The sequence below is a fragment of the Miniopterus schreibersii genome (genome assembly GCF_964146895.1).
Source record: "Miniopterus schreibersii genome assembly, chromosome: 2".
NCBI lineage: Eukaryota > Metazoa > Chordata > Mammalia > Chiroptera > Miniopteridae > Miniopterus > Miniopterus schreibersii.
This window is the reverse complement of record NC_138102.1, coordinates 71822221-71844579: the sequence shown is the minus strand read 5'-3', so window position 1 is coordinate 71844579 and position 22359 is coordinate 71822221. Positions and strand designations below refer to the sequence as shown.

At 40.2% G+C, this 22359-nt stretch overlaps 1 protein-coding gene and 1 pseudogene across 3 annotated transcripts in view; both read left to right on the top strand.

Moving 5' to 3' along the window:
- Positions 1-22359, top strand: part of EPSTI1 (epithelial stromal interaction 1) — a 91868-nt gene that overhangs the window by 7306 nt on the left and 62203 nt on the right. For both annotated transcript variants that reach the window (XM_081129738.1, XM_081129739.1), the window contains exons 2-5: positions 9004-9062; positions 11393-11476; positions 19155-19228; positions 19884-19967. In XM_081129738.1, coding sequence (XP_080985864.1) covers positions 9004-9062; positions 11393-11476; positions 19155-19228; positions 19884-19967 — 301 coding nt within the window. The remainder of the gene's footprint in view (positions 1-9003; positions 9063-11392; positions 11477-19154; positions 19229-19883; positions 19968-22359) is intronic.
- Positions 3578-3830, top strand: LOC308553668 (COX assembly mitochondrial protein homolog pseudogene; annotated as a pseudogene). Its single transcript has one exon. The product of its transcript is annotated as a COX assembly mitochondrial protein homolog pseudogene (transcript).

Sequence of the window (22359 nt, the reverse complement as noted above, 5' to 3'; positions counted from 1 at the left end):
AAATGTGAGCCCCTAAATCTTTAGTTAAAATATTTTTTCAGTTAAAAATGTTTGGAATATATTTCCTTGATTATAGAAGTGAAGTCATATATGCCTGTTATAAACACACCAACACTGCAAAAATAATATAAAATCCCCTGCAATTCCAATCCTTAGAAATAAACACTTCAAACATTTTGATACAAAGACATTTTTATTTTTAATGTGTAGGTTGTGCCCTTTGACTCTTTATGCCAAGCAGAAAGTCTTAGGGCCATTATACCTTTTGATTTCTACTGACAATAAGAGGTGACAAGTAGAAGATATATTCTCTTTCTAATCTTTATTTTAAAATGTGATTGCTCTAATATTTAGGCAGATAGTGTTTTTTACACATTGGTTTATTATTTATACAAGGAAACAGCTCTAGTTCTAACAATGGAATCTTGGATAACATCCCCTATGTGGTACAATTTCCAAAAATGTTTAACCTAAATATTTAATTGTGAGGGATATCAAAATTTCTCAGATTCAGACTGTGAGGCATTCTACAAATTCTGTAAGACAATTTACCTGGTGCATTAGTCAGTGTTCTTCAGCGAAATGGAACCAACAGTGTATATATTTGTAAGGTGTTGGCTCATGCGATTTTGGAGACTGAGACATCCCACAATGTGCCATCTGCAAGAGGAAGACCCAGGAAGGCGGGTGGTGTAGCTTGAAGGCCTGAAAGCCAGAGTGTAGATTCCTCTCCAAGTCTCAAGGCCGAGCAAGCTGGAGCACTGAGGGCCAGGGAAGATTGCTGTCCCAGCTTTACAGTCAGGCAGAGTGGTTTCAATCTTCCTCTGCCTTTTTAATTTTTTAAAATTTTTATTCATGCAGGCCCTCGGTGGTTTTGGATAATGCCCACACCATTTAAGAGGGGCACCTGCTTTACTCAGTTTATTGATTTAAATGGTAATATCTTCCAGAAATACCCTCACAGACACATCCAGAAATAACATTAACCAGGTATCCTGGCATCTGGTGGCCCAGTTAAGTTGACACATAAAATTAATCATCACACCCGACTCTCCAAAAATGTCACTAATGAAAGGAAGAAAAAAGTCAAGGAAACTGATTAGATTATAGGAGTCTATAGAGGAATGTCAAGCCATAAATCATAAGGCATGATTTTTTAAAAAAAATTTATCTTTATTGTTGAAAGTATTATCTATGTCTCCCCTTCCCCCCACATTGATCCCCTCCACCCCTCATTCACCACACCCCAGGCCTTCCTCATACTATTGTTTTTGTGCATGGATTATGCATTTATGCATATAAATTCTTTGATTAATCTCTCCCCACCCACTCCCCCACCCCTGCCTTCTTTCTGAGATTCCTCAGTCTGTTCCATGCTTCTGTGTCTTTGGATCTATTTTGTTCATCACTTTATTTTTTTAAATATATTTTTATTGATTTCAGAGAGAGGAAAGGAGAGGGAGAGAGAGAGAAACATCAATGATGAGAGTCATTGATCAAGCCCGCAACCCGGGCATGTGCCCTGACCAGGAATCGAACCCCGATCGCCTGGATCCGAGGTCGACACTCAACCGCTGAGCCACGCCCGGCCGGGCCATCACTTTATTTTGTTCATTAGATTCCACATATGAGTGGGATCAAGAGATACTTACCTTTCTCTGACTGGCTTATTTTGCTTAGCATAATACTCTCCAGGTCCATCCATGCTGTCTCAAACGGTAAGAGATCCTTCTTTTTTTTATAGCTGCATAGTATTCCATGGTGTAAATGTACCACAGCTTCTTTTTTTAAAATTTGTCTTTATTGTTAAAAATATTATTATAGATGTCCCCTCTTTATCCCATTCACCCCTTCCACCCCGCATCCGCTCCCCACCCCAGGCCTTCACCACACTGTCGTCTGTGTCCATGGATAATGCATACATGCATATAAGTACCATAGCTTTTTTATCCACTCATCTATTGATGGGCACTTGGGCTGTTTCCAGATCTCAGCTATTGTAAATTGCACTGCTATGAACATAGGGGTTCATAAGTTCTTTCTGATGGGTGTTTCAGGTGGGAAACCACTTATAGATGAAAGTTGGATATAAAACCAGACTTAAGATATGATTGCAACTGTGCCATAACATGCACAGAATATAGATTGGGCTGAAATGTACCCAAATAAAACTGTAATTGCTATCTCTGAGGGGTGGGATTTTGAGTGACTTTTACATGTTTTAAAAATAATTGTATGTATTTTTTCTATGAGTATATATTTCTTTTAAAATCAGAAATAAATGATGAATATCACTTTAAAATGTTCTATGCCAAGATTTAAATATAATTTCCTATGTCTTGCATTTTGGATTTTTTTCCTTTGTTACAGATAACCTTGAGGAATTTTGCTTAAGACATGTGTACATAATTAGATCATAGCTTATTTATAATAATAAAATGTATAGCCCAGGTTTTTATGCAAATGCCAATTTCATTATCATTTAGCCAGTCTTAAAAAGAATGTTAATCCTAAATGTTCTATTGTTGGAAAAGACAGTTTTCCTTGGGCCTCTTTCACTCTTATATGTCTTGCTGGGTGTGCCAGAACTGCATACCTGGCCACTTTTTAATCTGGACAATTTCTCAGAGTTGTTATGTAGCTGGGAACTTTGAAAGATGAGGTACACTCTCCCCCAGGACAAAGACCAGTCTTGTTTACTTCCTGCTATAAATATGGTAGATCCCCCAGCTCTGTTCCTCAGCTGCAGTGCGACCTCAGTGTGCATTGTTGCCCCCATAAGACTTGGGGCCAGAGAGAACAGTTGTAAATATGCTGATGTTCACCCTGTCTGCTGTGCCATGAGCAATAAAGTCCTTTGTTTCTGACCCAGGAGTCTCATGACTTCTGCCAGCATCCATGAAATAGTAACAGGCTAAGGTGAGTTTGTTGGATTAAGGTTAGCTTGTCAGTAATGTCAAATCAAATCCCAAGCCTAACATCTCTATATTCTAAAAATATGAGTATCTTGCATTGATTTTTACTGAGAAGCAAGATTATGCATTTTACAAGTATACCTACTAGTCAGTCCCCATCTCTACTTCCATCATTGGCTTTTGATGTCTTAAAGATGATGAATCTTTATAATATTATATTTCATACATATTCTTTGTATCTTTAGAGTGAATCTTTCTTACTTTCTTTTTTCATAACTTTTATCATTTATGTGTGTGTGTTTTAAGAAATTTGACATTGTTCAGGTCCATCCTGTAAGGTTGTGCAGGTTGGTAACTGCACAAACATGCCTGGCTAAGGTGGTAATTTGGAGCTGAAGTACAGTTGACCCTTGAAAAAAAATGGGGTTTAGGGGCTCCAGCCCCCAAGCAGTCAAAAATCCACATATAACTTTTGACTCTACAGTTGGCCCTGTGAAATTCATGGATTCAACCAATCGTGGATCAAAGCCAGTATTTTCAGTCTTCCTCTCTCACCGAGATGGCACTTGACCCAGAAGGATAAATCCTGAGAAGTGTGCTTGCTGGGCTGTATGAGCAGCACTCAGACATGTCAAAAAGACATTATTTTGATCCCTAAAATAATGAGCGAGAAGGCCCAAGAGAGACGTTCTGAAGAAGTTCAAGAGTTGACCAAATGTTGCAAGGAGTCTGAAATCCTTATGGTAGTAAAATGCTGGAAAGGAATTCTGCATTGAAAGAATGTCTAATGGCTTACTATAATGATCCTGCCTTTTATAAAGAATGCAAAATGGAATTCCTGAAGGAAAGGGAAGAATTCAGAAAAACTGGATTCCTACCAAGGAAAGGCTACAGAAGCTTTCAACAAGCATGTAGGCAAATTTTCAAATGATACTGAGTAACTCTATTCATGGAAATCACAATTACCTAAGATAATGGACTCAAGGAAATGTGTTTGCTTTATCCTAAATTATGGAAATATAATTTTATCTGAAATAAAGATTTTCTAGTTAACCCCCCCCCCCCCCCCCCGTATTTTCAGTTAGAGGTGGGAATCCGTGCTTGGGAATGGGAAAAGACTATTTTTGATCTGCAATTGGTTGAATCCTTGGATATGAAGGGCTGTTTTTATTGAAAAACCCCTAGTATAAGAGGACTGGTGCAGTTCAAACCCGTGTTGTTCAAGTTTCAACTGTAAATACCAAACCCTTTGTCTTAGTGTGGGGTTATATCCATCTGAGAGAAGAGGCACTTTTTCCTAATTTGCCTAAGTTTGCCATGCCTCACTAAGCCATGGCCTGCATGGGAACCCTTGTATGGACGTGTGTGTGCATGTGCACTTCTTTCTAGTTTCCATAAAGGTATCCCGTGAACAAAGGCTCTGACCACCTGATCTCTTGTTTATCTTTTCCCTCTGGGTATCTATTCATCTCTCTAAGAGATGCTGTGAATTATAGAACTAAGCAGCTGCACATCAGCCTCTCGGGTGTGCAGACGATGTTTTGGGCTCTGCACATTCTAAAACCAAAGAGAATTCATGAGCCCGTCCACACTGGAGGTGTGGAGTGCTGGATCAGGGCTGATGTAACGGCTTAGGGATTAAGGATGATTTACTCAGTCTGATCTTGTCATTTTATGTTTCTCTTGGAAATACGGTGTGTTTATAAAAGATCTCTTAAAGCCTGAGTGCCTCAAAAGTTTTGACTCACGTCGACTAGAAACAGTAAGCTTCGGATTCTTGCACTGAAGATCATTTAGCAAAAACCAATATGGAAAGCCTTACCTAGAAAATAAACCTCTATCCAGTGCCTCTGGTTAACCAAAAGTCCTTCTTTTTTACAATTTCACCCAAGGATAAGATTTTCTAGAAAATCTCAAGCTATGAGACTATGAAAACCTCAAACAAATGTTTTCTAGGACGGTAGACTACATTTACTATTCTGCTTGAAATTATGTTTGTAACATAATCTTCTAGCCCTTTCTGAAGATTTGCTTTTGACTGTGTGTTTTCCTTCAGTCAACCAATGTTGTTCTTAATTAGAAATTTAAATTACATCTGCAGTTTGTACACACCAGGGGATATATTTATGTAATACTTTTAGCCAGCCAAGATATTTTTTATAACTTCAACATATCATTTTTTCACAGAGGGCTTATTGATGAGACTTCATAAAAATTGTGCCAGAATGTATGCAAGAGGAGGAGTGGTGTAGCTCAGGAGAGGCCTCACAGGGAAAACATTTCTTGAATGTATTTATTTTTTTTATGGTGCAGGGAAAATTTTTTCTCTTCGTGCTATTCTTTTGTATGTCTTCCCTTCGTGTATCTCACTGATATGTGCTGTTGGAGAGTGAAAACAATATGACGAATTGAGATATTTCATAAAGTTTCAGTGAGGTAATTAAGGAAACTCATTTTCAAAGATATACATTTATTTCAGTAGCTTGAGTGTTGGTTGATCAGGAAATGACCAGAATGCTAAATACTGAAAGGTAGGTTGAGCTTGTGTAGATCAGCAACTTTGAGAGTCAGGCTGTTGAAAGACATGAGGTGGAGGTTAGAACAGCAGGGCCCTTGCCGTGGGTGGAAACTAATTGGCTGACTGAAAGCCTGAATAAGTTATATTTGTTATTCAAGTCGAGGAAAAACTATGAGAACAGGGATGAATATTTGTATCTACCAAGGCATTACGTTCTGCCACATGATATAGAAAATAAAAGGCAGGTCCTTAGACGTAAGCTCTTCTTCCTATAGCAAGTAAGAGGAACAGAAGCTCTGTTCCTTGGCAATGCTTTCCTCTGAGTATTCTGTTTTAGATTTGGCACTCTCAGCCAATAAAATATTGCTCAGAGGGTTGCTAAGAAATTCTCTAACATAAAACATTTATTACTGGACCGTTGTCCTTGAGCCTGGGATTCTGCTTAAACGCTTTCAATTAGAAACCTCTGATTTCAAGACTAGACGATTTGTTTCCTCTTTTCCCAGCCCTGGACCGTGTCTGGGTACCTGTAACCTACACACATTGGCCACAGGTTGACCACAACCTGATTCCTGAGACTAAAGATTCTAGTGTGATATTATCAGACTTGAACTTAATCAGATGAGATATTATAGAATGAAGTCTTCTACAAACATATTAATCCTACGTTTGCAAAATTTTTATAAGAGAGACCTGTGGAACGTGGAAAATTCTCTATGAAGCTGCTCTTAACAAAGTCTGAGCAAACAAACACGTTTTGCCATTTTTAGATCCTATCTTTTAAGCCTCAACTTGCTAGTCTTCTCTGAAGTTTTCTACCCTCTGGGGTCTCTGACTCTCCTCCACCTTGGATCTCTCACTACTTGCATCTCACTTTGACTTTTGTTTGTGTACCCTTATGGTGTGTCCGGTGGTTTCATGAATGGTTCATAACTAAAGCATAAGCTCTGTGAAAGTGGTTGGTGTCTGTTTGTGGTGGTGTCCCTAACACAAGTGTATATAGGTGCTCAGTTAAATTAAGTACATTACTTTGTTTGGAAGTCTATCAAGAGGCTGAAGTTAAGGACAATCATATTTCATGCTTTCTACATTGAGCTGGAGTTAGCTGCAGATACCTGACTGGTCTGAGTCAAAAGTCCTAGGTTTGCATCTTAGCGCTATTGCTTAATTAATCTCATGATCTTTGGCATATGTGTCTTTATCAATTCCCCTTTAGTTCAGATGTTTGAAGTCAGCTTGATTGACCTAGAGCAGTGGTTCTCAAAGTGTGGTCCCCAGATCGTGAGACCAGCATTACCTGGAACTGTTAAAAATGCAAATCTTACAGGTGATTCTGCTGCACACTAAAATTTAACAATGACTGATCTGCAGTATAGTCAAATCCCTGGAAGGTGAGAAGCTCCATACCACAATCTTAGTGAACACTGAGGATTGTGCCCGTCATTTCATGGTTGGCGTGTATATCCATTATCTCATGTATCATCTTTAAGGCTCAGCAGAATGGCTCACTTTTGTACTATATTCAAGCCTGCAAGGTACTATCCACAGAATTGCAGCTCTCAAGCTCCTAGAAAGTGCTGGCAATTGAGAAGTGAAAAATCTTTCTTAGGGTGAACAAAGACTATGCAGTGGACAAGGGATTAATTTCTAGCAGCAGCCTCTTAATTTTGTATTCATAACGTTGCACGTATGCTAGGCTACACATGCAACATCTGCTGATATACATTAGGTAATTGGGCATCCAGCAGCCCTATTTGTATGCAAAGATGGTCGTCCACCTCCCATTTACAAGTCTAAAATTAAAGCCCAGTTTGAAGCTGGCCGAGGGCTCACTGCTAGGAACATAAATAGTTAAGGAAGAAATGGCTTTTGTTAATCAGCACTTTTGGCCTCTGCAGTTCAGTCTTTGCTAATTTGTCCTTTGAAATTGTTCATTCTGTGTTGAAGAGAGAGACTTCTAAGAGTACCTGTTATTTATTTTTTTTGTTTTAAAGGAAACTTACATTTATAAGCTGATCGTGTTTATACATAACATGTCCCCTAGCACTGTAACCACATGCATGCTGCAGTCTGTTGCTGTGCTATATTTTTGCTCTATGAACTATTCATGCTCTTGTGGGACCACATGGATCACCCAGCACAAACTCACACCCAGCACAAACTCACACACTGGGTGTTGGCATCCTTTCATTTTAATTCAGCCCACATTCGTCAAGTAGCTACATTGTACCCGGTGCTGTGCCAGGGGCTTGGCATAAACAGATCAGTCAATCACAGTTTCTGCCCTCAGAGGCTCACAATATTTTAACAGAGTTGAATATTTTTGCATAAACGAAGTCTTCTCTGATAATCCCATGAATTGAAGTGACTGCTTGCTTCTTTGAGCTCCTGATTATGCTCAACCAGTGTCCCAAGGAGAATGAGGGATCCATGCCTGGAAGAGTCAGAACTCAAAAGGACAAGACTGTGGTCAGGTGGCCACTCAGATGGGTCATCAAGAAGAGATGGCTGCACTAACCTGCACCCCTATGTTCAGAGCAGCACAATTTACAATAGCTAAGATCTGGAAACAGCCCAAGTGCCCAACAGTCGATGAGTGGATAAAAAAGCTGTGGCACATTTACACCATGGAATACTACTCAGCTATAAAAAAGATCTCTTAATCTTTGGGACAGCATGGATGGACCTGGAGATTATTATGCTAAGGGAAATAAGGCCAGTCAGAGAAAGACAAGTACCATGTGATTTCACTCATATGTGAAATCTAATGAACAAAATGCACTAACAAACCAACTGGAAACAGGCTCCAGATACAGAGAATAGACTGACAGCTGCCAGAGGGGAGGGTTGAGGGGCTGGGTGAAAGAAGTAAAGAGATTAAGAAAAAAAAATCCCCACAAAAAAACACACCTTATAGGCCCAGACAAAAGTATGGTGATTGCCAGAGGGAAAGGGGGGTGGAGGTAGGTAGAAAGGGTAAAGGGGGGATAAATGGTGATGGAAGGAGACTTGACTTGGGGTGGTGAACACACAATACAATGTACAGATGATGAATGATAGAAATATACACTTGGAACCTATATAATTTTATTAACCAATGTCTCCCCAATAAATTCAGTAAAAAATAATGTAAGATGAGATGGCTACATTGCAAATGGCCCATATTCCCAGTTTGTGGGGACAAAGAATGCATGAGTATTTCTTGTACTCTCAATATGGGGTGCGTGGAAGCGAATGCAGGTCTAAAGCCACCTCAAAGGGACTTGCCCATCACTTAGAGGAACTATCGACCCCTGCAGAGTTTACCAGAGCCAGTAGTGAAGCAGTCACTTGTCAGGCTTCAACTGCTTTATTTTCCATATTTGGCCATGTGCATGTGTTTTACTTTGACAACCAGATTGTGAAGCTTCTGGAGAACAGACGTGGGTCTTAATGAGAAGAGTGCTTTCCATAGTACATATTTGATGGCAATGATGGTAAACAGGGCATATTAGCAGGAAAAATGCTTGGTGGTTTATAGGCATTAGTAGTTTCTCATGATAATAAGCAATTTTTTTGTCTTCCTTCTAGCATAGGTGCATACACCTTGATAGCACCAAATGAAAACCGAAGAAGTCAGCTGCAAAGAAGTATGTACATGGATTTAACATTCAGAAAGCTTCTCATTGTCTTACAGAATACAATTGGTTTGCTTTGGTCTGAAGTATTTTTTTCTTTTCTTTTCATTTCTTTTCTTTTCATTTCTTTTCTTTTCCTTTCTTTTCTTTTCTTTTCACATATCTTTATTGATTTCAGAGAGAGGAAAGGAGAGGGAGAGAGAGAAACATCAATGATGAGAGTCATTGATCGGCTGCCTCCTGCACACCCCTCGACTAGGGATCGAGCCCGCAACCTGGGCATATGCCCTGACCAGGAATCGAACCCCGATCGCCTGGATCCTAGGTTGACGCTCAACCGCTGAGCCACGCCCAGCCGGGCAGTATTTTTATTTTCTGATTCGAATATGCTCACCAGATCTCATCAAGTTCTTTTTCTTTGTTTAATTTTTTAATTCTACCTTTTAAAATTATTATATTGTTAATGCTTCTAAACTTGTTTCTCTAGGTTAATAACAGAACTCATAGCATAGTTGTAAATCTCAGATTTCTCTTGGGCTTAAACACTTTCCCAGTAGACCTGTCTCATTCGTGTAAAGATGGGCTGACTGCAGATATTTTTATAGGACTATGACTACTTTTCAAATAGACAAGTTATATACTTGAAATAATTAAGTACTTAATATAACTTGTCTCTTTCTTGATATGTTTTATCCCTTCTTAATGGAATTATTTTTAAGTTTCTGTGCTCCCGGAATTTTGTAACTATCACGGTCTGCTCTCAGTTATTTTTATTTGTGTACAGTAAGTAAATACACTTCACATTATTGATAGGTTCCGCAACTTCAAATGAAACAATGTAGAATAAAACCAATTTTACCTTAGGCTGCTTGATATAAAGAAGAGCTAATTTTCTATGGCATCTTATTAACATATAACAAAACAACATTATTGGAGGACCTGCTGTACTTCAGTTTTCTTCTGTAGATTAGAGCCTCTTTGAGGACAGGGACCACACTGTACTCATTTTCGTGTTTATGCCTAGTGGGTGTGTAAGATATTTAATCGAAATTGTACAGTAACATAAATGCTGTCATTTAAAGTTATAGCATTATACGTTAGAGTCGGAAGGAGAACTAAAATTAATTTAGTGCACAAAGAAGTTAGGAAGCTTGTTCAAGTCACATTGTGGGGCTAGTGCTGGGATTCTCTGTTCTCCTCTATTAGATCTTGGTAGGAAATGTAATTTTGTTATTGGTGTTGCTCATCCTCACCCAAGGATATTTTTTTCCTTTATATATATATACATATATATATACAAAGAGAGAGAGGCAGACAGACACATCGATATTGATTGGTTGCCTCCCACACACTCCGACTGGGACTGGGGATCGAACCTGCAACCCAAGTGTGTGCCCTTGACTGGGAACTGAACCTGTGACCCTTCGGTGCAGGGGCTGACGCTCTACCACTGAGCCATACAAACCAGGGCCGAAATTTAATTTCATGACTAATGATAGACATAAGGGCACAGCAGGAAAGCAACTATGTAAAGGGGCTCTACCAGACAGGGTCCTCCTGGTGGTAAAGTGGGTCAGTGCCGGGCATGACAAAAACTGCTATGCAGTGACTGTGCACTGCCAACAGTTGGCCAACAGAATCACAAATGTTTTGGCATTTCACAAGCTTTTGACTTAAATATTTAAGCTTCATTGTGGTCTGGAGTTTTGAGGTGTTTCGGAAGTTTTTTCCTCTAATAATTAAAAAATATTATAAATTGACATTTGGAACAATCAGGCCTAATGGGGGAGATTCCGGCATGCCTTAGAACTACAGACTAATATGTCTGGCATCCCCTGCTGTCACCGGGAGTGTATATGTGGGGACTGAGCACTGCTGCTCCAAGTGCCAGAAACCAGAGCAGGGTTGGCTCACTTGCAGTGCAGAGCCCTCACGCCTGTAGTAGCAGTAAGCTTGGGGAACATTTAAAATAAAGAATATGGGCATCAGAATTACCTGGGGATGTATATTTGCCTGTGTGTGAAAAGTTCTTATTGACATGAAATTCTAGTTTTGCATACATTCTCTAGAATGGAAAGAAAAACAAAACTCCTTTATTTTAGTAGGAGTTCAGGTTTTTTTCCAGATTTGAACTTCCAATGCAGAGAGAGTGTCACAGGGGTGGGCCCAGGATGACTCTGAGAGGTTGGGACTGAATGGTGTCTTTCCTTCCTGGATATCTCATCCATGCATGCTCCCATGTATTTAATTACCCTCTGAAGGTTGTTTTTAATGCCTTAAAGGGACCAGTTTCCTTTCAATATCCTGATAATGGATGGTTTTATATTTCTCACTTGGCTTAGTTGCTGAGAAAGAGCTGGAGAACCTGGAGAAGTGGAAGGAGCAACATAGAGCGAAGCCAGTTAACCTCGTACCAAGGCGGCTAGGTAAGAGAGCAAAGTGATCGTCTGAATGGGGCAGGGCAGGGCATGCATGGATCCTGTTAGCACCCCGCCTAGGTGTGTCTTTGAATATATCTTACAGGTTGTTGGGTCACTGTACTTCTTGGAATGGAATGCATTTAAAATTGAAACACTTAAGTATGCAGGTATATTGTTTCTAATTTTTTGCAAGTAGCAAAGGTATGATGCCACAGTTATGTGGGAATAAAGTGATGACTTAATTGCCAGATAATTTAGAGCCTCTTAGATGATCAACTCTGAAGAAATCTTACGTGGGTTGCTGCATACGCCCCGTCAGAGCACTAGTCAGGGTGGGAGTAAAAGCTATCACAAGCATATTAATCATGGCATTTAAATGCAAACAGGAAAAAAATGAATGGAGACTCAATTCCAAAACTATGATGGGAGTGAGCTGGGGACCCAGTGGTGGGTATAAAGAGAAAAGTCACCCCTGTTTTCATTCTACAGATAGAGACCTTTGGGCCTCTGATGCGCATGCTGCCAGTGTGATGAATTGCCTGGGCTGCCTTTGCCGGGTGCTTGAATCTTCCAGTGGGGAGGCCACCTAATGGGAATCGTTCAGTCCTTTCTTCCCTTTTCTTTTCTAGCAGCAGCTAAGAACTTAAAGGGCTGGGTGCACAGTTTCCACAGGTTTCATTAATACAAATGGGTCAAGAGTCAAGGGCTTACTGTTGCAATAGTTTTAGAAAAATATTATTTTTCCAGGATATAAGTAAAAATAAGCTGGAAATCATTTAATGGGTGAAAGTAATAGCAATATCACCATCTCCCCACTGTATTTATGAAATGGGTTAATTTCAGTGTCACCTTTACACTGAATAAACCAGATTTGAGAGGCGTGACCAGGAAACAGCTTTGTCCTTCCTAAGTTGCCCCCTCAAACTGGCTCTGTGGGACTAGTTTTTCCCTTTACTATTTGTATTAAACTAGATATTTTTGGTCTTTCTCAACTAATAAAGTTGTTCAGCCAATTCTAGGCATAAAACAGTGTCATTCCAGTAATTAATCTTCAGTCATAGCTACTGGGCAAAACTGTTAGTAATGAAGATTAAAACTTCCTCCATGCTCCAGCCCAGGTCTATTTGGGGTAGAAAGCTAGCAAAGGAAATGGGGAACAGCTGAATTTTTCTCTTTTCTTTTAAAAATTTATCTTTATTGTTGAAAGTATTACAGATGCCCCCTTTTTACCCCCATTGATCCCCTCCACCGGCATCCAACTCACCTCCAGGCCTTCCCCATAACGAGGTCTGTGTCTGTGTAAGTTCTTTGATTAATCCCTCCCCACCCACTCCCCCCTCTGCACCTTCCCTCTGAGATCCCTCAGTCTGTTCCATGCTTCTATGTCTCTGAATCCACTTTGTTCATCAGTTTATTTTGTTTATTACATTCCACATATAAGTGAGATCATGTGGTACTTGTCTTTCTCTGACTGGCTATTTCACTAAGCATAATACTCTCCAGTTCCCTCCATGCTGTCCCAAAGGGTAAGTGACCCTTTTGTTTCTTTTATAGCTGTATAGTATTCCATGGTGTAAATGTACCACAACTTTTTATCCACTCATCTACTGATGTGCACTTGAGAAGAATGTATATACTGCAGCCTTGGGATAGAATGTTCTGTAAATGTCAGTTAAATCCATCTGATCTAGTGTGTCATTTACAAACACTATTTCCTTGTTGATTTTTTATCTGGAAGACCTATCCAGTGAAATCAGTGGGGTGTTAAAGTTCCCTACTATGATTGTCTTGCTGTCAATCTCTCCTTTAAAGTCTTCTAGAAGTTTTTTGGTTTTGTTTTTTGAAAATGGAAATTTATATTTTTATTTTATTTATTTTTTATCATTTATTTTTTAATTATTATTTTTTGTCTTTTATTTCTTTTTTAAAAAAATTTTTCTTTATTGTTGAAAGTATTACAGGTGTCCCATTTCCCCTCCCCTCCCTGAATTGACCCTCTCCATCTCACTCCCACCCCCTCCCCAGACCTTTGCCCCCTTATTGTCTGTGTCCATGGGTTACACATATATGAATATAACTTCTTTGGTTAATCTCTTCCCACCCTCCACCCCCCTTCCCTCTTCCTTCTGAAATATGATCGTCTGTTGCATGCATCAATGTCTCTGGATCTATATAGTTTGTCAGATTATTTTGTTCATTAGCTGCTTCTTAAAGAAGACCTTTCAACATTTCATGTAGTACTGGTTTGGGAGTTTTCTCTTTTCCCTGAACTCCTTCAGCTTTTTCTTATCTGTGAAGCTCTTTATCTGACCTTCAGTTCTAAATGATAGCATTGCTGGGTAGAGTAATCTTGGTTGTAGGTTCTAGTTTTTCATCATTTTGAATATTTCTTGCCACTCCCTTCTGGCCTGCAAGGTTTCTGTTGAGAAATCAGCTGACAGTCGTATGGGTGCTCCCTTGTAGGTAACTAATTGCTTTTCTCTTGCTGCTTTTAAGATTCTTTCATTTTTTTTTAACCTTTGGCATTTTAATTATGGTGTGTCTTGGTGTCGGCCTCTTTGGGTTCCTCTTGTTTAGGACTCTGCTCCCTGGACTTGTAAGTCTATTTCTTTCCCCAGGTGTGGGGGGAGGACTCGCCAAAGGAGCAATGGCCTCTGCCAGCTCTTGTGTCTGGGAGAAAGCTGCCCCTTCACCTCTCGCCCCAATTTCAGGCAAGTTAGTTCCTCCCCAAATGTCCCATGTTCCTTTCAAGCTGCTGCCTAGCACTGGAGCTGAGAGGGAGCGTGTCTGAGAGAATTCATGCATGGGCCTTTTAAGAGGAGCTGCCTGGGACTCCCAACAGCCTCTGCGTTCCTCAGTGACTGTCCCTGCTAGATTTTACAGCCCAAAGTTGTGCAGACTTCTCTTCCCGGCCCTGGAACCCTGGGCTGGGGGTCTGATGGAAACCTCCATCGCTGAGATAACCCTCCGGGTTTTAAACTGAAGCACCTGGGTATGGGACTATGGCTGAGTCTCTGTGATTTAGCCCCTACCCACCCACGTCTCCGCCCCTCCTGTCGGTCTCAATGCTTCTTCAGTTCCCTGGTTGTAGGACTTCTGTTAAGCTAGATTTCAGGATGTTCTGAGTGTTGGTTGTTCTGTATTTTAGTTGTAATTTTGATGTGGCTGTGGGAGGTGACAGGTACAGTGGTTACCTATGCTGCCATCTTGTTGACTTAGAAGTTTTTTTATAAATTTAGGTGCTCCTTTATTGGGTGTATATGTTTATTAGGGTTATAGCCTCTTCTTGGATTGATCCCTTTAGTATTATGTAGTGACCTTTCTTGTCTCTCATTATGGTCTTCATTTTGAAGTCTGTTTTGTCCGACATGAGTATTGCTACTGCAGCTTTTTTTTTTTTTTCATTTGCATGGAAAGTTTTTTTTCCATCCCTTCACTCTCATCCTGTGTGAGTCTTTTGTTCTGAGATGGGTCTCTTGTAGACAGCATATATTTGGGTCATGTTTTTTATCTGTTCAGCCACCCTAGGTCTTTTTATTGGAGCATTTACTCCATTTACATTTAAGGTTATTATTGATAGATACTTATCTATTGCCATTTTACTTCTTTATGCCTACGTTTCTCTTTATTTCTACTTCTAATTACAGCAGTTCCCTTAACAATTTCTGCAATGCTAGTTTGGTGGTGATAAACTACTTTAGCCTTTTTGTGTCTGGGAAGCTCTTTAGTTCATCATCTATCTTAAATGATAGCCTCATTGGATAGAATAGTCTTGGTTTCAGGTCCTTGTTTTGCATTACCTTGAATACTTCATGCCATTCCCTTCTGGCCTGTAGAGTTTCTGATGAGAAGTCAGTTGACAGCCTTAGGGGAGCACCTTTGTAGGTAACAGATTGCTTTTCTCTTGCTGCCTTTAAGATTCTCTCTTTGTCTTGAATTCTTGGCATTTTAATTATGATGTGTCTGGGTGGGGGCCTCTTTGGATTCTTCTTGCTTGGGACTCTCTGTGCTTCCTGAATTTGTGTGACTTTTTCTTTCACCAGGTTAGGGAAGTTTTCTGCCATTATTTCTTCAAACAGGTCCTCTAACCCTTGCTTACTTTCAAACTCTTCTGGCATTCCTATAATGTGAATATTGTTACGTTTTATGTTGTCCCACAGCTTCCTTAGGTTGTCCTCCTGTTTTTCAATTGTTTTTTCTTTTTGGATCTCTAAGTGATTTTTTTCTACCCTGTCTTCTAATTCACTGATCCAATCTTCCTCTAATCTGCTGTTTATTCCTTCCAATGTATTCTTTATTTCTGCTATATCATTCTTAATTTCCTTCATAGTTTCCATATATTTTCTCATGCTGTTGAGCATCCTTACAATCAGTATTCTGAACTCTATATCTGATAGATTGCTTATTTTCATTTCATTTAACTCTTTTTCTGGAGGCTTCTCTTGTTCTTTCATTTGTGGCTTGTTTTTTTGTCTCTCTATTTTGGCTGTCTGTTTGGGTTTGTTTCTAAGTATTAGGTAGATCTGCTAGGACTCAGTCTTTTTGGAGAGTCTCTGGTGCAGGCCAATGTCAGACGCAGTTTGTGACTGGTGCTGAGTACCCTGTTTGGAGTTATCAACAATCCTCAGCTTAAGGTCCCCTCTGCTGAGGCTGGGTGCAGTTGGAGAGGACCAAGATGTATACCAAAGTCTGCTTTTCCAAGGCCCAGGTCCAGAAGCAAATCAGGCAAAGACTCAAAGCACTCTGAGATCTGCCTCTACCTGAAAGTTGATTAATCTGATTCTCTTAATGAGCCTCAGGCTGTAGAAACTCCTCTGGGTACGGTGAGAGGTTTTCCAGCAGGGTGGGGCAATTGCTTTTCCCCCAGGCAAAAGCAGCCAATTGCCTGCCTAAGAAAGATGTCTTCTGTAGTATGGGGGAATGACTCGGCACAGCTATCCAGAGGGGTGCCTTCTTATCTCAGTCTCCAGAACCCACAACCCTAGATTCTCCTCACACAGCTCCAGTTCACTTTGTTCTCCCTCTGCTGGAGCCCAAGGTGAGTGGCTGCACACAAAACTTTGTGCATTGGCTCTTTACGAGGGTGCCTGCCTTTCCAGCGATTTCTCCCTGGCAGACAGAAGACTGGCTACTTTTTAAAGCCGGATGTTATGTGGGCACCCTTCTCAGTTCTGCTACTCTTGGCTGAGAAGCCCAGCCTGGAGTTTAGACCCCAGATTCCTCAGTGGGAACCCCCTACAGCTGAGATATCCCTCTGGACCTTGAGCTGCTGCCTGTGGGTGCCCAACCAGCCCTCTCGTGCCTCCACACTTCCTACCAGTCTCTATGCAGTCTCCATTTTTCCTTCTTGGTTATGAGGGTGCTCTCCAGCTCGTCTTCAGTTGCAGTTGATTATTCAGGGTAGTTTTTCTATACTTTAGTTATAATTTCAGTTTGGTCCCAGGGGAGAGTCAATGTAGCTTCCACTCAGTCTACCTCCATCTTTAATCTCCGGAATTTTTCTCTCTTGACTGTTCTGCTTTCCTTCCAGGGTCAAAGGGAGAAGGGGAGAGAAGGGAGATAGAGGTCTGTAGTGCACTAATCATGGTTTCTCATTCTTGGTATATGCATCCTCCCCCTTGGGGTTCTCAGAGTTCTTCAGAGTTCTTCCTTTCCTGCCTTCCATCTTTGACCTGGATTCCCCTGATAGAGATGAAATATTTCCCTGCTGACACACGTGGCTTCACCATTGGCTCTTGGTAGGTAGCCTCTCTGTAGGGTTGCATTATTCCTCTAGGCGGCCCACTTGGGCAAGTCCCTTCAGCAGAGCTTTAGATTAACATTCTCCTTCATGACAACCCAGATTGGGAGTACAGGAGGCACTTGTTTATCCTTACAAACTCTGGGAACATAGGCCATTTGCCACGCAGCCACCACTTCTTTATGATCTATCTGAGTAGCCAACTGACAACAGCCTTTAGGCTCTGACTTTTCTAGGCATGGGTCCACTATGTCCCTCAGTCTCTTGGGGATACAGATTGAGATCTCCAAGTAATTTTCATTCAACCTCTCTTGCTCATCTTTATGTGAAGATTCCTCCTTCCCCAAACACACAGAGAAGATGGAATCCACAAAGACATCTTTCCTCTGATTTCTACCTCCCTTTGACCTACCCAACTTCTTTGATAGGCTGAAGGTAGTTGCTAGTCAGGGTTCCCCAAACTGGCTCAGCTACCCCCTTGAAGATGCTGCTTAGGGACTCGAGTACCTGGCTTTGGAATTTGGAATGGTTGGTGCCTATTGTCTTCAAATCTCATTTTTCACATATCAAGATATCTGTGTGGGAAGAGGCTAGGGGGTAGAAAAAAAGTTCTAGAATGTATTAAACTTTTTGATGATTTTTGAACAGAATCTGTAAATGCTTAGACTTCTGACTTTCTTAATTTATTTTTATCCTCAGCTTTCCCCCTATTCCTCTACCCCTTAAAATATTGGAATAGTTTGAAGAGATATTGAAAGTGGCTGTAACATTAGATAAAGCTTCAGTAGACCTCACTTTTTCTTTCCCTGTCCTCCATCTCCCACAACAAAGATGAAAAGGCCAAAAGCAAACAGAACTTTATATTTCTTCTGGGGCTCAGATGAGAAGTCTCTATGGTGTCTTTTTCAGTTCAATTATAAAAACTATGATGAATGCAAATTGTTTTAATGCATCTTCTGTGAGAGTGAATCTTTCAGAGAACTGACACTTTTAGTGACCAAAACACCAGAGAATTATTTCAAAGGGATTTTTAAAATATACACAGCAAGGTTGCATAAACACTGAGAAATCCCTAAACAGCAGTTCTTAGATGATTATCAAGCTGCATTCTGGCCCCAAATTATCTTAAGTTTAAGAAGGAGCAGGCAAGTAATCTAACATTCATATTTTTCTCTTGAATACCTAAAGAAAGAACAATCAATAGTATAGATTGATAATCAATTACTAACTAGAATTTTTCCATTGTATTTTTTTTTTAAATGTGTTTTTATTTTTTAGAGAGAGAAGAGAGAGGGCGAGAGAGAAACATTGATTGGCTGCATCCTGCATGCCCCCACCAGAGAGCAAACCTACACCAGGGTCACCAAATTGGTGCATGGGTCGAGGCTCAGCCACTGAACCACACCAGCTGGGCTCCATTGTATTTTTAAAAACTGGGTTATAAAGACTACATATTCGTTTAATGGCAAGAGCCCTGAGGGTTTCCTGAGTTTTGCTACCTGAATACAGGGCAATAAGGTCAGAAGAAGAAAAGCAATTGAAGCATCATTGATCATAATCTTTATTAGGTTAAGAAATGGTTATATTCAAGCAGGAGGAATGTTCTAGAATTTCCAAGACAGCCACTATTTCTTATTATTTAGTATGGACCTTCAGGTATGATTTCAATCTAAATGAAAACTTGAATACTGACATGACTGAAAACTCTAGTAGAATTGTCCTGTTCCTTCAGGAATATGGTCTTTCTGACTAGCTCTGTTTCTCGTTTAAGCGATTACTATTCTTTAATGTTTTACTATGAAAACTGGTTATATCCTTATTTCTAGAGGTATGAAAATGTTAAAGAAACTCATGGTGTAGTCTTATCATGTATTAATTAGTTTCTGATGGCTGACATTTCAGCTTAGCATTCATGTTTCAACTTCGTGACTTTTTTTTCCTTAGGTGGAAGCCAATCAGAGGCTGAAGTGAGGCAGAAACAACAACTTCAGCTGATGCAATCTAAATACCAGCAAAAGGTCAGAATCCATCTCTCTTAGTTTAATTTTGGCAAGGAATTTGAGCACTAGCAGTTTCTAGTCAGAAGTATAAAACCTTTCAACCAATTGCAAAAGGAAACCCTCAAAAGCAAAGAAATCAGGAACTGAGAAGTGAAGAGATAAATATCTAGAATTTTCATCCAAGCCATTTATTAGTCCATAGGACCTCTGATTAATGTCTTTTTTTGTTTGTTTAAGTTAGCTGTACTATGTTTTGAATACTTTGATTCCAACAACAGGGATTTGTTTACCCAATAACAGTCATGAAAGTAGTAAAAAAGGAAAAGATTTAAGGTGCTTAGTGATTTTTTTTTACAATGAACTCTATGAATTTTATAATCAGGAACAGTTATCTGCCCAGCTTTTTTCCTCCCCAACCCAGAGGGTGGTGAGGTGGGTGGGGGAGAGACAGAGAGACAGAGACCAAGGAAGAAATACAAAGAGAAATTTCATAGGCAGAATTAGCCTGGCTGGTCTCTGTGCTCTAAGTAGCTTGAAGTACCAACTTATAATCATGGCAAGGTACAGCACAAACAATACTGTAATTTACTTTTCATCATAATTTTATGTTCCAGAGGTTTAGACTGAAAAACAGTAACTGTTTTTTGTCTTCTGTAATCTCAACATAATTTAGCTAAAAAGAGAAGAGGCTATAAGAATCAAGAAGGAAGCTGAAGAAGCTGAAATCCAACAAATGAAGGCAATTCAGAGAAAGAAGGTAAGATGGTGGGAAGGATGGTTAGTTAGTATTGACTGAAAGTGTTTCATGTGCCTGGATCTCTTCTAGACACGGTCCATGTACAAACAAACTCATTTAATCCTCGCAATAACCCTACGAACTATATCTTACTCTTATTACCCAAGTTCACAAATGAGGAAACTGCCGCAGAGAGGTAGATAACTTGCCCAGGGCTCACAGCTGGTAAACAGAAGTAGGATTCAAATCCAGGCTGACGGGCCTCGGAGCTAGAGTTCTCTGTCACCACACTACCTTGACCCTCAGGCGAGTGATCAAAGGAGTCACTGTGCATTTGGCTATAAGCAGGGCAGTTAGTAACAATGGAAATCAGTGGTGCACCATGTTCATATCCACATGTTGACTTTTCCAGGCTGAGTGTGAAATAGGTGAACATGCTCTCTTACTGACAGAAGAGAGAGAGTGCATTTGCCCTTCAGTATTAGGGATATGATCTATTCTAAACCTTAAGTGTGTTTAGTTTTGATACTTATTCTGGAGCTTGGGGAAATAAACCTCCTAAAAATGTTCATCTGCTAAAGAAGAAGGAAGACTGTAGTGTGGTTCCCCCTCCCCACTCCTCCTACCGTCCTTCCCCACAGAGTCCTAAGCTGTAGTAGGTTTTAGTGCGGAAGGTTTAGGGGCAAGGGGTTGACTCATAATACTGAGCACCCAGTATGACACATGCTGCAGATATAAGTCATGGAAACAATTCCTATTCCTGCTCTTGCTCTCTTCCCCCCTTCTTTTTCCTTTTAAAGATTGAATGTTGGTCAAGACCTAAGCCTGGTTCCTAAACAATGAATAATTTTACAAGTTAGAGTTAATGAAGCCAAAAGCTGAAGACTTATAGAATGTATGAGAGTATATGAGTCTTTTCTCCCCTTGAGGAGCTCTCTACCTGCTGGGGATCAGATGAAATTCTTCTTGGAAGGCATCCTGTTGTGCTGTGTGACCTTGAGCAGACCATACCCCTCCCTGAACTATTCCTGTAAAATGAGTCTATAAGTCCCACCTCCTCTTCTCCCAAGGCCCAGTAAGATCTGTAGATTTAGATGCTATGTCTATAGAGATGTAGGCTCTGGGGAGGAGATGAGACTGGACTTACACATGTGGAACTGTAGTGAAATGCTGGAGGTATATAAAAAAAAGAGTATAGGAACTTTGTTTACAAAATTTGATTCAGCAGTCCTTTTCCAACTGACCAGCTATCACACACACCCTCACTGAAAACATTTTTATTATAATAACTTTTAACCTATCTTTCTCTCTCTTTCTATTTCTCTATTCTCCACTCTTTTTTCATTCAACTTCTCCTCCCCTCCCTGTTTCCCTTCACATAGAAGGTAGTCTGTGTGCATTGCCGGCAGGATTAAGAATATCATTAAATCATCACCAAGAACTGAATGAAGAGGCACAGATTCTGAGGAATTACTGTGTTGCAACTTCTTAACCTAAAACTCATTTATTAGTTGTCATTTAATACCTGGAACTGGCTGGCTTGTGGGTCATTTATAGCTAATTTCTTCACGGGTCAAGTAATGTATATGATTTAGAAATGTTAGTGGCCTAAATGGTTTTCTGTTTTTTGTTTTTTAAATACATCTTTATTGATTTCAGAGAGAGGAAAGGAGAGGGAGAGAGAGAGATAGAAACATCAATGATTAGAGAGTCATTGATCGGCTGCAGCCCGCAACCCAGACATGTGCCCTGACCGGGAATTGAACACTGATCGCCTGGATCCTAGGTCAACGCTTAACCACTGAGCCACTCCCAGCCGGGCCCTAAATGGTTTTAACGTTGCGTTAAAGCAGCCTTTTCCCCTTCCAAGTTATACCATAACACTAGCTGTCCAGCAATCACTAACTATAGAAATCTTAATTGGGTTGGCTTTTCTAATATGATAAATATAATAATTATTGGTACAAATTTGTCTGAAAGTGAGAGATGGGAAGACAGAATTGATATGTAGATCTTTTCCATTCAAAATGTGGTCCTTGGACCAGCTGCACTGGCATCACTTGTGAGAAATGCAGAATCTTGACCCCACCCCAGACCCTCTGACCCAGAATCTGCATTTTAACAGGCTCTCCAGCTGATCCTTGTGCACATAAACATTTGGGGAGCATTAATCTAAACTACCTAAACGACCTGGTCCTTGCACAGACTTGATTTCTCCGGTAATTGGCCTCCATGGCCACCATGACCTAGCTCTTCCTGTTGTATATAAATCTGTAGCTTTCATACTAAATGTGAGCCTATTCAGCAGCTTGCGTCAGATAAAAGAAAAATGGACATTAGCCATCTAGAAATGGCATATTTCACATTGCCGTGTGAAAATGGCCAAGAGAAGCGATAATGGCTGTGCTTATGG